Genomic DNA, 15257 nt, shown 5'->3' on the forward strand with positions numbered 1-15257 from the left:
GGAAATGAGTTGTTTCTTTCATCATTTTTTTTTCCCTTGAAGCTTGACTTTCAAAGATCTTTGTCATTTACATTCCTTCTCGAAACAAAACTATTCCCAGGAGATGGTGGCTCCAATTTTATCATGTGAAGCAGAGGATAACTGGGATTTGCTTTGCAGCGAGCATGGATGGAATAGTTCGATGTAAGGAGAAATATCCACTTAAAGATCCTGCCATCTGGGCTTCTCTATGCTACCAAAAGTCTTGGAATGCTGGCCCACAATTTAGAAAGACAGACTTGTAAAATTAGGTCTAGACTTCGGGGAATGCTCCCACTAGCTGAATCAGGAAATAAATTAACCACATACCAAGTTCGTGAATGGCATGCATCTTAGACCATTGGTAGCAGGGGTTGTCCTTAATAGGAAGACTCTCAGGCAAGGTTGCTGAATCTCCAATTTATCTAATCCACGAGGAAACAGAACTAACTTACCAGTTACTGGAAGACTTTTAAAAACTAATTAATTAGTGGCAGAAGGGGTTCACATATATTAATCTAGCAACCACATTCAAGTCCCCATGTAACTCACGTACTCTTTTAAATTTACAAACACCTAGTGAAAACACGTCTTTGAAATAAAGAAAGTGAATCTCACAGCATATCTGTGGTCAATCATGTTATAAAGACAGTTCAATGATAGTAAACAGATAATACACCAGATCATGCCCACCCATCAACCATAAATCCATACACCATCAACTAGAATTCTGATTTCTTTCAGTGAAAGATAAGTAGTTTATGATAGAGCAGAAACGCCCTGTGGACAATCTTGAGCCAACATCATGTTTTGTGTATAGACTGACCATTCCCTGTAATCTTACAATAAGAAATCCTATCATAAGCCCAAGTCATCAACAGATAGATAGCCTTTAAACGTACTCTGTTGGTCTATTCAGTCTGTTTTGTGAGAAGAGTTAGTTAAAGGGAAGATCATCTGTAGATAGCTGGGCATTCCTTTACAGAAGGGTCACGGGGGTGGGGGAGATGAGCCAGTCAGGGTTCAGGGTAGCAACAATGAAACATACAACTTTTCTCTAGCTCCTAAATGCTGCCGCCCGCCTCCCCATCACTATCATGATTCCAATTCTGCCTTACAAATATGGCTAGACCAGAGGATGTTCACTGGTACTGATAGGAACTGGAAACACAGGGAATCCAGGACAGAGGATCCCTTCAGGACCAGTGCTGGGAGTGGCGATATGGGGAGGGTGGGGTAGAAAGGGGGGAACTGATTACAAGGATCTACATATAACCTCCTCCCAGGGGTATAGCCAACAAAAAAGTGGGTTAAGGGAGTGGGTAAGGTATGATAAAAAATAATAATTTATAAATTATCAAGAGTTCATGAGGGAGGTAGGAGCAGGAAGGGAGGGGGGAAATGAGGTGCTGATTCCAAGGGCTCAAGCAGAAAGCAAATGTTTTGAGAATGATGATGGCAACAAATGCACAAATGTGCTTGACACAATGGATGGATGGATGGATGGATGGATTGTGATAAGAGTTGTATGAGCCCCCAATAAAATGATTTTTTTTTTAAAGTGAAGATCCAGGGAGAGTTAACCACTTCCCTGCACCCAGAAATCCCACTGTCTCCTAGCCACAGACTATCGTGATTGGGTTCCAGCTCCAAACATAACACTGCATCTTTCCCTCGGACCACATTTTCAGTCTCTCTCAACAGAAGTGCAAGGAAGGTAACTGGTGAGTTCTGTGTCTTAAAAAAGAAACGTGAGCATTGAAAGGCGGACCTAAGTGCCCTTATATTTTTAAAAACACTGAGCAGCTTAACCCTGTTTCTGTTTAATTGACCATTCTCTGCTGTCACTGAATAAGGCTCTTCTATTGAGGCACGTTCCAAGAATGATGGTACGGATGAAACACCCGCACTCCAGAACCGGAACCTTCTGTAAAACGGGTGGGGAAGGATGGCAAAACGTGCACTTAAGGTACTACATTTGTCCCAGAAACTCCCCACGTTCCCCCGCCTCCCCTTCCATTTCTGAAGAAGCGGAGCCGTTTAAAGTCCAGGACTGTGTTCTACAGGCGGCAGCAAGGTCCGGATGGAGTCTCTTCCAAGCTTCAGCAAACCTCTTATCGACATCTTCTCTTGGCCCAGGCATGCCTGGGCTAACCTCGGAACCCATTTCACACGAGCCAGAACTAGCTCCAAAGAACAGAGAGAGACAAGAATTCGAGGCATTCTGCTCTCGGGCAAGTTACAACTTACCTGAGAGCAGGTAAAATATACAGGAACCAGAGTGGAAAAAAAGGCCCTCAGACAGGTTGGGTTGGCACTCAGAAAACTGGGCTTAAGACCCAATGGAGGCCAGCATCTTGCTTGTGATCACGGAAGGCAAGCATGTGAAACAGAGACTTCAAAGTCTAGATGCCTTCCGGCTAACGACAGCCAGGCAGACTGTGGGGCATTAAATGGAGCAGAAGCCTGGTCCTTTATCTCTCTGCTTTGTCTCAGCAAAGACAAAGGCCAAAGAAGAGTGTGCGCCTAAACGTCCCTAAAAAAATACTTTCCAGTCACAAAGTCCTGGGCATTTTACACTCTATTTGGGCAGTACAACTTCCCTGCTTGCCACTATTGCCAGGGTGAAGAAATGGCAGAGACCAGGATACGGAGTGTGTCAAGGCTTTCACAAACCACACCAAAAAATAGGGGGTTCTCACTCCCCTGACCCCTCACCCCCGCACCTCTGGGCAGCTCAGTACAACTTCAGAATGACTCCACTTATGACCCCCACAGTTATAGATTCACACTTAAGAAAGCCTTGGACTGGTGGAGTCTTAAAACCTGTGAACTGCCCTTTCTGCTGGGTAGGTAAGGGCCGTACTGTGTGTGTGTGTGTGTGTGTGTGTGTGTGTGTGTGTGAAGGGCCCTCCCAATTCCCCTTCCGTCCCATCCCCACCCCCCCCACCACTCTTCCCTTGAGTTTTAAATTGACAACATGTCCCCAAGCCAGAGGAAGGAATGTGCCACACCCTCGGTAAGCAAGATAGGAATTTAGGAGGTGTTTATTTCCTATTTCTTCTTGTTCTCAGGCAGTGGTTCTCACCCTTCCCCATGCCCGACCCTTCCATACAGGTCCTCAGGTCGTGGTGAACCCCACCATAACATTATTTCTGTTGCTACTTCATAACTGTAATTTTAACTGTTATGGATCGTCATGTAAATATCTGATATTCAAGATGAATTTTCATGGTTACAAATGCATAGTGATTAATCACAAAAACAGTATGTAATTTTAGATTGTGAAATAGTTATTTCTTATGGCAAATAAATGAAACTTGGTCTTGAAGTAGCCTAGGTAACAGTCTTCACGCCAGGTACTCCTCGTGGGCGTATCTGCATGTGGGCGACCCGCCTGGAGACGATAGAGTGGTGTCTCAGGTTCTAAGACCATCGGAAATATGTGTTTTCCGATGGTCTTATGCGACCCCTGCAAAAGGGTCACGACCCACAGGTTGAGAACTGCTGTTCTATGGCATTCTTTAAAATCCACAAAGACCAGCATAACATTATTCCTAATTCTGCCTCTCTACTAGAAATCAACCCAAAATATCAAGACCTTACAGTTATTGCTATTGCATTTTCCAACAGCAGAAAGTTAATAGCGCATTAAGAACCGGGAGTTGGGAATTATCTGCGCATTAGCTCTATGGCCTTGGGCAGCCATCAGGTGGCAGTCCCAAGGAAAGTCAGAGGATCATGCATTGTCTGGCATGAGCATCCAAGCTCCGGCTTCTAATTCCGATTGTGTGAACTGCATGTCACTTCTTTCCGGATTCCTCCTAAAAACAAGATAGAGTCTAAGGCCCTTTCTTATTTATAGTACTGACTAGATCCACAGCTTCCAGTCGGGCCCAACAACAGCAAAGGCTTCGGACACAGTGGATTCAAAAGGCTGCCCTCAGATCAGGCACCTGCAGGGCGGAATCAGAAGCCCTGCTGGTACAAAGGGTTTAGGTTCAACTAATAACAAAAAAGCTAGCACTTCAAACCCTCCTAGCTGCTCTGCGGAAGAAAGACCTGCCAATTTGCACTTGTAACAATCACCTCCAAGAAAACTAGGGTCATCTATTCTGTTATATGGGGTAACTGTGAGTTGCAGTCTGGAGTCTCAGTGGCATTGTAGTTACTTGGTGGGCTATTGGCCACAAGGAGAGCAGTTTGATATCACTAGCTGCTCCGAGGGTGGAAGATGCGGTTTTGTACTTCCGTAAAGAGTTCCGGCCCAGAAACCCACACGGTAGTTCTACCCTGTCCTATAGGTTCTGTCTGGGAAGGAATCAGCTTGATGGCAGTGAGTTCATTTTACTTGTTTGTTTGTTTACATTGAAATTAACTCGAAGGCATCTAGCAACAATGAATGAATCAATTATTATATTAGCCTATGATATCACCCAGAAAGGTTTCTGCCTTATGGAATCCTAGACATTTTCCTTCTGGATGGACACATGTAATAGATTCCTTGTCTTTTTCTTGATCTTCATGTCACCACATTCCTCTCTTGCTCTGCTGAAAATAAGTTCCTGAAGAAACTGTCCCAACTACTGTGGATGCAGACAACGGCACACCCAAGCCTTGCTCAAGTTACGCACAAAGTGGAAGCAATAGAGAAGCCGGAGGGGAAGCAGGAGGCGTTCTCTTGGAAGTACAATGGCCTTACTTTCGGAGGATGCTTGTCTCAGCCCATGTTCCCGGTTCCCAGCAATAGTGTTGCTCTCTCCAGTGTGCTCTTGATGGCACGCTCGGCTGTAACACGGGCGTTATTGCAGAACGCAGGCTGGCTGCCCTTTCAACTCCAAGTCAGGTCATTTCCATTCCTCCTGCCCAACAACTTCAGGGATTGAGGTCACTGCTAAGCTTGAGTCTGGAGGTGTTTGACCAGAACAAAGAACACCCTGCTTAAGCTTTCTCAGATCTGAGGTCCAGAGGGGCACACAAAGAAAAGTCCGATGTCTATGAGGCTCGGCAGATGGTTTGTATCAGTAAAAAGCCCCTTGAAAAATTACCTACCTGGTGAGGTCAGCTCACGGAGGTGCTCCACGATAATCTCAGTTCATTGTGTCATGTCTGCTAGATAAGGGGTTTCAGTGATATTTAATCTCCCACGGGTTAGGGGGTCCTATCCCAGACACACGGAGCATTCTGGTGGTATCCCGGGGACAGATGGGGCTGCTAGTATCAGCAGTTAGCATCCACATGCTCCACGGGAGAAAGATGAGGCTTTTTACTTCCACGGTTCGTCCCAAAAACCCACAGAGACAGTCGCACCTTGTCCTCTACTGTAGGCCTAGAGGGTTGCTGAGAGTCAGAACCGACTGGATGGCAGTGAGCTTTTTTTTTTTCCAGTGACAGTTGAGGGAGGAGGACAGGGAGTATTTGTGATGTGTTTGAAATCACTGGTGATCTGCAGAGGCCAGAGTTTTCCTCCGTTATACCATGCTGCCTTAAAACCAATAGTTCTCGCTCCAATAAAATAGCCCTCAACTAGTTCTTATAAGCTTGGCCTTATTAATCTGGGGCTTGAATAAAATGGAGTCAGCCATTTACAGATTGTTCTCTTTCTAAAGGAAGGGCACAGAGCCTTGCCCAAATACATATCATCTGCTCTCTTCTTACAGTCACCTGCTTGCGCAGCAATGAGTACCTGTGGACAGAGCCTCAGCAGGAACCCAGGATATCCAGACAGAAGTGAATAAAGGTTCTATAATTCTCCTGCGCCAGATTCAGAGGAGAATATAGAATGAGGAAAATCATTGCTGGTGTCAGATGGATGTTGGTTGAAAGCAAAGAATACAAAATATTAACTTGTGTGTCATTTAGTAGGCAACAGTATTCAACTGTGGGGATCTTAACAAATCATAGATAGCGGTGCCAAAAATGGGAATTCCACGCACTTCATCGGACCCATGCAGAATCTATACCTAGCTCAAGAGGCAGCTATAACAGAACATAGGAATGCTGCATATTAACATCAGGAAAGTCGTGTATCAGAGTTATGTCCTTTTGCCATACTTATCCAATCCCTATGCTGAACAAATAATTGGAGAAAGTGAAGCATATGAAGAATTCGGCACCAGGATTAGAAGAAGATTCATAAACAACCTACAATATGCAGATGGCACAACTTTGCTGGCTGAAAGCCAAGAAGGTATGAATCACACACAGAAGAAGATGAACAATGAGATATGGATTACACCAACCATAAAGAAAACAGAAATTCTCACAACTGGGCCACTAAGCAACGCTGTGATATTTGGAGAAAAGACTGAAGTTGTCATGGATTTCATTTTACTTAGATCCACAGGAAATGCCTGTGGAATTTCCAGGTAGAAAATCAAATGATGCATCGCACTGGGCCAATCTGCTGCAAAAGATCTCTTTAGAATGCCACAAAAACAAAGGGGTCACTTGAAGACCACGGCACACCTGCTCCAAGCCACGGTGTTTTGACTCGCATGATAGACCTGTGAACGCTGGATAAGGAATACGGAATCCTGAAGAACAAATGCCTTTGAACTACTGTGTTGGGGAAGACGACTGAGTAAGCCAGGGACAGCCAAGAGACTGACCATGTCTGTGTGCTAAGAAGCACAGATAGAACGCTCCGTGACATGAGGATAGAGACGCTTCATCTCATGGACTTTAGATGTATTAGTAGGAGAGACCCGTCCCTGGAGAAGGACACCATCATGCTTGGTAAGCAGAGGGTGGACCAGGAAAACAAAGAGGAAGTGCCTCAAGGAAATGGATTGATACAGTGACTGTAACAATGTTGCCGTGCGTTAGAACCATTCCCACAGCACCTGATAACAACTTCATTCCTGTGGGTCCCTTAAAGAAGAATGCCTTTTGCCAGGGAACAGGATGAGTGAACTTTGACGAGAGACAAAAGGGAGCAGAGGTTGAAAGCGTAGGATTTAACCAGGAAAAGCAAATAGACACCCTAACTCGGCACCTGTGGTGTCCTGCAGAGATGGTCCCTATGTTGACACCGCTTTAGTTTTTCTCACCTAGCATGCCTCTACTTTCTCCATTCACGTCCCTTCACTCCATTCCTCCCTTCTGCATCCAGCAACTACGTGAAGGGCCCGATTGTGTACACCAAGGCCAAGTGACATTCATTCCAACACGTGTTCCGAACAACCAGCATCAACCATCCTTTGCGCATTTCCTCCCCAAGACCTTTCATTTGAGCCCGACGTGGCGGAGATCACAAGTTCTGTCAGTGGGAGCTGAGGCTGTAGATTTCTCAGTCCAGTGCTCTCCAACATGACCTGACAGCCCTGGTCAGGAGTTGGTTTCACAGGGCGTTAGGTCAAGGGTTAGTAACCACCCAGCGATGGGATTGAGTAGAGTGGGGAAGGGGGAGCAGAGAGGGAAGAGACTGAGCTCTTGTCTGCCTGCCGTACAATGTGTGCCGAAGCCTAGCACACTCTCCCCGTTACTTCTTAGGGACAATGGGAGGAGAGTGGCGTTGAGCTTAAGAACATGGCTCCGGAGTCCAAGCACCATGGGTGTGAGGCCAGCTCTTGGATTTAGCATGTCCGTAACTTGAGAAAAAGTTCCTTAAAATGGCCTCAGCGTCATCTGAAAAGGTGCAGAAAGCAGCATTGCCGCTTCTTGGGGTTGTCCCCAGCATTAAATCAACCAACACATCTAAAGTGCTTTCTATAATCACCCAATATATCCTCAACCCCCTATAGCCCATCATCCGTAAACCAAATCACTCTCTCTGTTACTATCTGTCATCTAATCAGCCCCTGACAAGAGGCGACCCCTTGCACAACAGAGCCAAACCCTGCCCAGGATCCACCGTGGCCTAAACTAGTCGTGTTAACAATCCTCCTCTTGCTTTCTCTCCCTTACACAAGAGATTGAATTAGGGACTGAGCAGGTACCGGTGGTGGGGAAGGATCAGGGAAAGGCAGGCGGGCAAAGGCTAGAAAACGTCAGTATGCCTCTATTCTAACAGGCAAGCCTACGACATGCTCTTCTGTAATTTAGCAATCCTTTCAGATTAGGCTCGATGCAAAGGGAAAGTGAAGAAATACAGCACCATCAAGGTGGAAACGGCAGGGCGATTTTCTCGGCAGTTTCTCTGCTTGCACCATGGATTGCTAGCTCATTTGTGTATTAACCATGGTGTCAACTCTGCGGAGGAGGAGTAAGACTGAAATGAAACCACATGAGTATTTCCTGCCTTGACAGCCATTCCAAAATCAAGGACTACCAATTTTTCAATAAAGACTGTCTATCGGCAGGGAGTTGACAGAGACCATGGGATTAAAAGAACTTTTTGAAGCACCTACCACCACCACCACCACCTCCACCTCCACCACCTCTACCACCACCATCATCACCTCCAACACCACCACCACCACCACCACCACCACCTCCACCTCCACCACCACCACCACCATCACCACCTCCAACACCACCACCACCACCTCCACCTCCACCACCTCTACCACCACCATCACCACCTCCAACACCACCACCACCTCCACCTCCACCACCTCTACCACCACCATCACCACCTCCACCACCACCACCACCACCACCACCTCCACCTCCACCACCTCTACCACCACCATCACCACCTCCAACACCACCACCACCACCACCTCCAACACCACCACCACCACCACCTCCACCTCCACCACCTCTACCACCACCATCACCACCTCCTCTACCACCACCACCTTAGACCGATGTACGGCAATTAGGTTGAAACCACTAGCTTGAGAAAATAAAAGTGAGCAATCGTCCTTAAAGTAGCAGAATCCCAAACACTTTATAGTTAAAGAACTCCGAGGTTCAGCCAATCGGATGACTCATACAATTGCAGGACTGGTTGGGACTTGTAAGAAGTTGGTTGGACTCGAGTATGCAGACTTCTCAAAGAGTCCTGCCGTGGCCTTGACGGAGCACTGCCGCGGCATGGACAGCTAGACCCTAAAACACGGGTAGATTTCCTTTGGATAATAAAAAATGAGTAATAAGTTGTAAATTCACCATGTCTTTATGCATGCAGGGTTCTTTGTTTGAGTTTTAAATTCATACTAAAAATCAAGGTTTGAGGAGGTGGGTCCCTAGAGGATCAGCTAAACCAAACCCACCACTGCTATCAAGCCAATTTGACACATAGCAACCCACTATGGACTTCTGAGACTTTGTAAATCTGCAAAAGAGCCTCATCTTTCTCCTGAGGAATGTCCTGGGGGGTTCAAACAGACAACCTTGCACTTGGCAGTGCAATGCTTAACTGGCAGGACCACGAGGACCCCTTTAGGAGGATCACCTAGTGGTTGAGAATTCAGCTGTGGTGTCAGGTTCCTAGGAGCTCAATCCCAGCTTGGATCTCGAGTAATTTTACTAGACTTTTCCACACCTCGATTTACTTATATGTAAATGTGTACAACACCCATTTGGCTAGAGTTTTATTTAAATTAAACTAGATAAACCCTCACACAGTAGGCATTCAAATATATCTATTTAAAGATATGAAATAGCATTCTAATTCTTGGATGGGATATTTAGCAGAGTTTTTAATTTCATATGTTCTCCAATTCCCAAAAATACATGAGGATTATCCTGATGCTAGAAAACTTCATCATAAGAAATTACGTTGCTGATAAAACTTGAATTAAGAAGGGCTCTTTGCTAGGAATGCCCCGTCACCTCTAGTGTACCCAGGCTCCAAGTCCCTTCCTCCCCAAGCTCCAGTCAGCATTTCAGGCAGATCCTGGGCACACAATAGACTCAACTCAATATTTTGCAAGTTAGGCAAGTAGCCCATATGAGCTCTAAGCTAACGGCCTTCGTACAATCTCAACAAGTTCTAAATCTCCACAGAAACATCTCTATGTGGAAGATAAGGCACAGACATTTATCTTCAGTCTGTATGGGTGAAAGGAAAATTCGAAAGGCCAAATTATTGTAAAATGTCAAGTAGCTACAGAAAACTTTGAGTCAAAAGCTGGGATCCAGGCAGGGGACTTGAAATCCTCACAAAGCCACATATAATGCTATTATCTTAGGGAAATAGCGTTTTGACAGGGAAGAAAGGGAAGTTCAACAACAAGCCAGACAGACCTCGAGAAAAAGCAGCGAGATGAACTACATGGAAAGATCAATTACAGGGAACTACCACCAACTCAATTTTGTTACACAAAACAAACTTTAGCTTTTTATGCATCAAATAATATGATTTCCATTACTAAAAGTGTTTCCCAAACCTTTACAAGAATTTGCATGGTTCTATGGTACTTCTACAAATCACATTAATGGTGGTTAACAAAGAGAAAAATGACATGGCTTGATGAGTTAAATATGAACTATTACCCCCAAAATAGAGAATTAAATATAGGCAAATGGAAGACAGATTAATTAGCACTTTTAGAATTCCCACCAGATTCCCACATTCTGCAGGATTGAAAAATAAATACTAGAATAGGCTTAAAACCTAATGTATTAAAAAAAACCCTAATGCATTAGGAAATAAATCCTACTATACTATACATACATTTTATTAATGTCTTAAAATTCTTCAACTCTTCATATGTCTAACAGTAGCAAAAACTTAAATGAGTGAACTATAATCAAACCTAGCAATAGTTCCTATTTAAACAATAACAGCACAATATTATGGACAATACAGTAGATACATCCTAGAAACAAATTGAGAAATGACAAACACACACACTCAGCATTAACACATACACAAAAGAGGCCGCTCAAGTAAGCCAGAGAAATAAACAACAGCTTTGCCTAGAAATATAAAAATTGGTGATTTATTGGTACTTATTTTGAGTCCAGCTTTGAAATCTCCTCATTTGTGGGTATTCTTATAACAATGTGCTAATTTTTTCTTCATCTAGGCCTGATCTTCACACCCTAATAGTTTCAGAACAGGTGGGAACAGTGACCTGCTTTCTCAACCATTATATCCCCCAGACATCACTAATTTGAGGCTGAGAAAATTGCACATAATGAACCAGAGACTCAAGTTCATGATTTTTTGTCGGCTGCACTCTTGTTTCAGGGCACATGGACTCACTCCCCTCCCCCTCTGCCACCCTTGCAGCCGCCTCTCCGCCAACTAAATTGACCAAATATGAAATCAAAGGAAATGATTTTTTGAACTTTTCTGTGGATTTTTTTAAGGAGGATAAATATTAAGCTATATATTTTTCAAGATTTTCTCTTCCTTCAGGGATGTTTTTAGATGAATTATAAATGCTAAAGAAGTTAACAGCTTAAGGAGCTCTCTCAATTATTCAAGAAAACAATCAGATATATTATTCTATAAGCACTTTTTTTTTACAAAACATGGCTTACATAATTCAATAGATTCTTAACCATCCCAAATTCTACCACATAAGATATTGCTTTTCAAAGCTTTTGTGCAAAGGCCCATTAAAGGCTTAGCAGAATATAGATGCAGGACAGAAAGAGAAGAGGCAAACAAACCAACGCTTCACAAGAAGACCACTGGGCTCAGACTACTATCACACTTGGCTACAGGAGACACCAATTACCCTTGGTTGCTTTATGTCTAACATGTAAATTCCCCTATCAACACCAGAAGGCTGCAACTAAGTATCATATGTCTAAATGTCACAGAACACTGCATCGAAAAAAAATTTAGAACCAAAAGACACCTTTAACTCATTAAATCTACCAGACTGAAGCCTATTAGAGTAACCGACTGGCATGGTCATTGTACAGGGTTTGTCACAACTGTACAGGCACGGTACATGGTTTGTCCTTAGTATGGCGTTTGCTGGTGTTTTGCTTTTCTGCTGTGGGTGTGAGTGTGGTAGTCCTTATATCCTCCTAATCAGGACCCTGGCCTCTTTAGGTCCTTGCCCCCCTATGCTGCCACCCACGTTTACTTGCAACAGGGGCAATAGGAATGACAAAGAAGCATTTCTGATCAGTTTGCAGCAGGGACAATTTCACTTTCTCAGGGCTGCTGCAAATGCAAGAGCCGAACACCATTGAGGGTTTCTGGGACTGAGCAAGGGAAGGGCAGACCAAGTGGTTGATACACTTTACTCTGAATTGTCCAGCCTGCAAACTGCTCCTCTGCAACTTACTGCTTCTCCTGGCTCCTTTTGTGAAGCTCTCAACTGCTTTGCAGGGATGTTTGGTGTCCTAGGCCTGACTGGTGGGGAAACATCACTTGTTTTAAGGGAAATCTAGCTTTGATGAGGAAATCTGCTTCATGGTGACTATGGTGATGGTGTTGGATTTTGGTTTCGAATGGCTATAGTTAAGGAGCCCATGGTGAGGTGATTAAAGCATGAGGTTGTTTGTCAAATGTTTGCCAGGATCAATCCCTCCCCCTCCTCCCCCACAGGCTTTGCCTCTCAGGCAAACAAGATTATAGCCAAGAACACTCCACAGGGTCGTTCTACTCTTATCACTTGGGGTCGCTGTAAGTGGAAGTGGGCTCAACAGCAGGCAACAACGTTTAAGCCCCGTCACGGATTTTTTTGGGGGGGTCACTAAACAAGGTCTGCAGAAATAACTGCTGGCACCATATGCTCCAGACAAAACCCCACCTTGGACAACTGTTCTGACCCAACAGTCACTCCAGTGTCCAGCCGCCGGCCACAGGTGAGTTGGCCTGTCTCTGATGGCTGGGATGCCAGAAATTGCTGGAGTTCCAAGAGAGTCCTAGGAAAACTACAGACGGGGACAATGGACTCCTAGAGGCTAGCTCAGCTTTAGAAAACGCAAATGCAACACACAAACACAGGGAACTATCTATGTGTAAATGGTTCAGGGCTTGTGCAAAAACCTCAAAGAGGATGAAGGTCAGGCGAGGATAATAGGCCAATTTAATTCTGAAAGCACAAGGTGCAAGAAATTTTAATTATGGTCTGCCACTGAAATCACACAAGATCCAATGGCATCTAACTGCAACTGCTCATCAAGGGAGACAAGAGGTGTAATTGTAACCGCTGCATAATCACTGCGAGGGCGCAGAGAAGGCTGCCTCCAATTCCCAGGGAGAGGAGGTATTAGAGCCTAGAAAAATCCAATACAGGGAAACATGGCGAATGCAGGGAGCCAAACCAGAGCTAGCAACCTGAAGGACAAATCCGTGTGTGTGTGTGTGTGTGTGTGTGTGTGTGTGTTAGAGAGAGGGAGGGTGTGTGTGAGAGCGGCAGAAAAGAGGCAGAAACAGAAAAATGAGGCGCATTAGACCACGTTACTGGCACTAAATCGAAGGCAGAAGCTTGGAAAACTCTTTCCACTTTGTGGATGGCACACTTGTAAACCGAGAAAGGCCGAGTTTCCTGCAATGTCTCTCCTCTGCGAAGCCGCTTCTCCCACTCTCCTTTGTTTAGAAACAATTAGCTTGAATGTTGCAGGTACTACAGTACCAGACTGCCTTTCATCTGTGCCCACCATGATGTCTGCAGACAAAACCCCACTCGCAGGACTGGAGGGGCATCATCTGGGCCACGCCGCCAGCGCCCCCTCACCCCACTCCCTGGGGCCGGTCCCCTGCAGACCGAGCGGGGCTCTCGGGAAGGAGTGTACAGAGAAGGCTCAGCAGTGGCCTCGGTCCATTCAGCAAAGTTTGACAACGCTGCGAGGAAGCAGGGAAACAACCTCCCACCCGCGGCTGCTGCAAAGTTTGCGGTGAAGTTTCTGCGAGGATGTCCGAAATCTTGGGGCAGGGGGATGGCGCAAGAGCGCGGGCAGTCGGGTGGCTGAAAGGCGACGGAATTGGGCACTGAAGAAAAAGCAGAGAATGTTTCCGAACCGATGGTACCCCAGACGGTTTCCTCCACCGGGTGCCAGTTTGGCTCCGAGGCCGGCGGTGCCCGAAGGCAGGGAGGTCTCCCGGGGCCTGAGCTGTAGGGGAGCCTGGGAGCTGTCACTTGCGGGGGTGGGGTGTCTACGGGGTCAACTCTGGGGGGGGGGGTGGCAAAAGGGAGGTCCAGGGACTTCACCAACCAAATCTGGGGGGGGGGGGCGTGCAATGGGTGGAGGGGAGATTCGCGAGAGGGCAGGAGGCCAAAAGCAACACCTTTCGGATACGCTCTTCCCCTCCGACCTTTCCAACTTCCCGCGGCGCCGGCCAAGGACTTTCGCTCGCTCCAGCCCAGCCCAGCCCATCCGGCCTGCGGGCCCACGGCTCCGACCTGTCCGCGTCCGCGGACGGGAAGGAGGGGTCCGGCTGGAAATCCGAGGGCGCGAGGGGCGCGACCCCAAACCCCAGCCCCCGGCACACCCCTCTCCACCCGCCGCCCCCCTCCCCCCAGCCGAGCCGACCCCAGGCGACGTTAGCCGCGCCGAAACCACAGCCCCGTAACCGGGCTCGGGATCCGAGCCGAGCGCAGTTCCCGGACTCTTCTGTTGTTCCCAATAAAGTCGGTTAGGGCGCCCTCCGGGAGCTGATTGGAAGGGAACGGGGAGGAAAAGGGGGGAACGCGGGAAAAAGCACGGAGAGCGGGGTGTGGGTGGCGAGAGCAATCAACTTTGTAAGCCAGCGCTTCCTCACGCGATCCGTCGCCATGCTTAAGATCCCCCCCCACCCCCCCACCTCCTTCCTTTCAAGTGGATACTGAAACTAGGCCAAAACTTTTCCCCTCCTTTTCTCTGAGCCACTAGACTGGATGGTGCCCCACGGAGCCCCATGGAGCTCGGCTTTCTTAAGCACAATAGCCGGACTAATTAGATCATAGAAGCGAGGCAGTGATACTGTAACAAGTAGCCCAAGAGGCGCGGAGGGAAGGGGCCCGGAAAGAGAGGGAGCGGGGAAAAGTTTGCAGCTCTTGCACTTACCAATCAAGCCTCCCACCAGAAAGGCGAGGATTTGGAACACCAGCAGAATCCCACCAACAATGCACAGCTTCTTGGTGCTCATGTTTTCTATAATTGCCCCAGCCATTTTGACGCGCCCCCCTTCCTTTTTCCCCCCCTCTTCTCCCTAAAATAAATGTTTCAGGGTGTGCTTGCTGCCCCCTCCCTCCTCCCGCTCCCTCCTCCCTCGCCTCCTTTTGGAGCGCTGCAAACTTCAGGGGTGCGGGAGCGCGGCGAAGATGGGACCCGGACGGCAGGCGCCCGCGCGGATTCCCCCGACGCAGCCGACTCGGGCTCCCCCAGTGCCCGGAGCTGTGATTGTGGCCGCTCCGCCGCCGGTGGACGCTTAAAGGAGCAGGGAAGCGGATCAC

At 46.9% G+C, this 15257-nt stretch overlaps 1 protein-coding gene across 1 annotated transcript in view; it reads right to left on the reverse strand.

Annotated features, from left to right (window-relative positions):
• WLS (Wnt ligand secretion mediator) overlaps nt 1-15027 on the reverse strand; it is a 128223-nt gene extending 113196 nt beyond the window's left edge. The window contains exon 1 of the mRNA XM_075557285.1: nt 14869-15027. Coding sequence (XP_075413400.1) covers nt 14869-14974 — 106 coding nt within the window. The 5' untranslated portion in view covers nt 14975-15027. The remainder of the gene's footprint in view (nt 1-14868) is intronic.
• Between the last annotated feature and the right edge of the window lie 230 nt (nt 15028-15257).

This window comes from Tenrec ecaudatus, chromosome 1 (genome assembly GCF_050624435.1).
Source record: "Tenrec ecaudatus isolate mTenEca1 chromosome 1, mTenEca1.hap1, whole genome shotgun sequence".
NCBI classification, from domain to species: domain Eukaryota; kingdom Metazoa; phylum Chordata; class Mammalia; order Afrosoricida; family Tenrecidae; genus Tenrec; species Tenrec ecaudatus.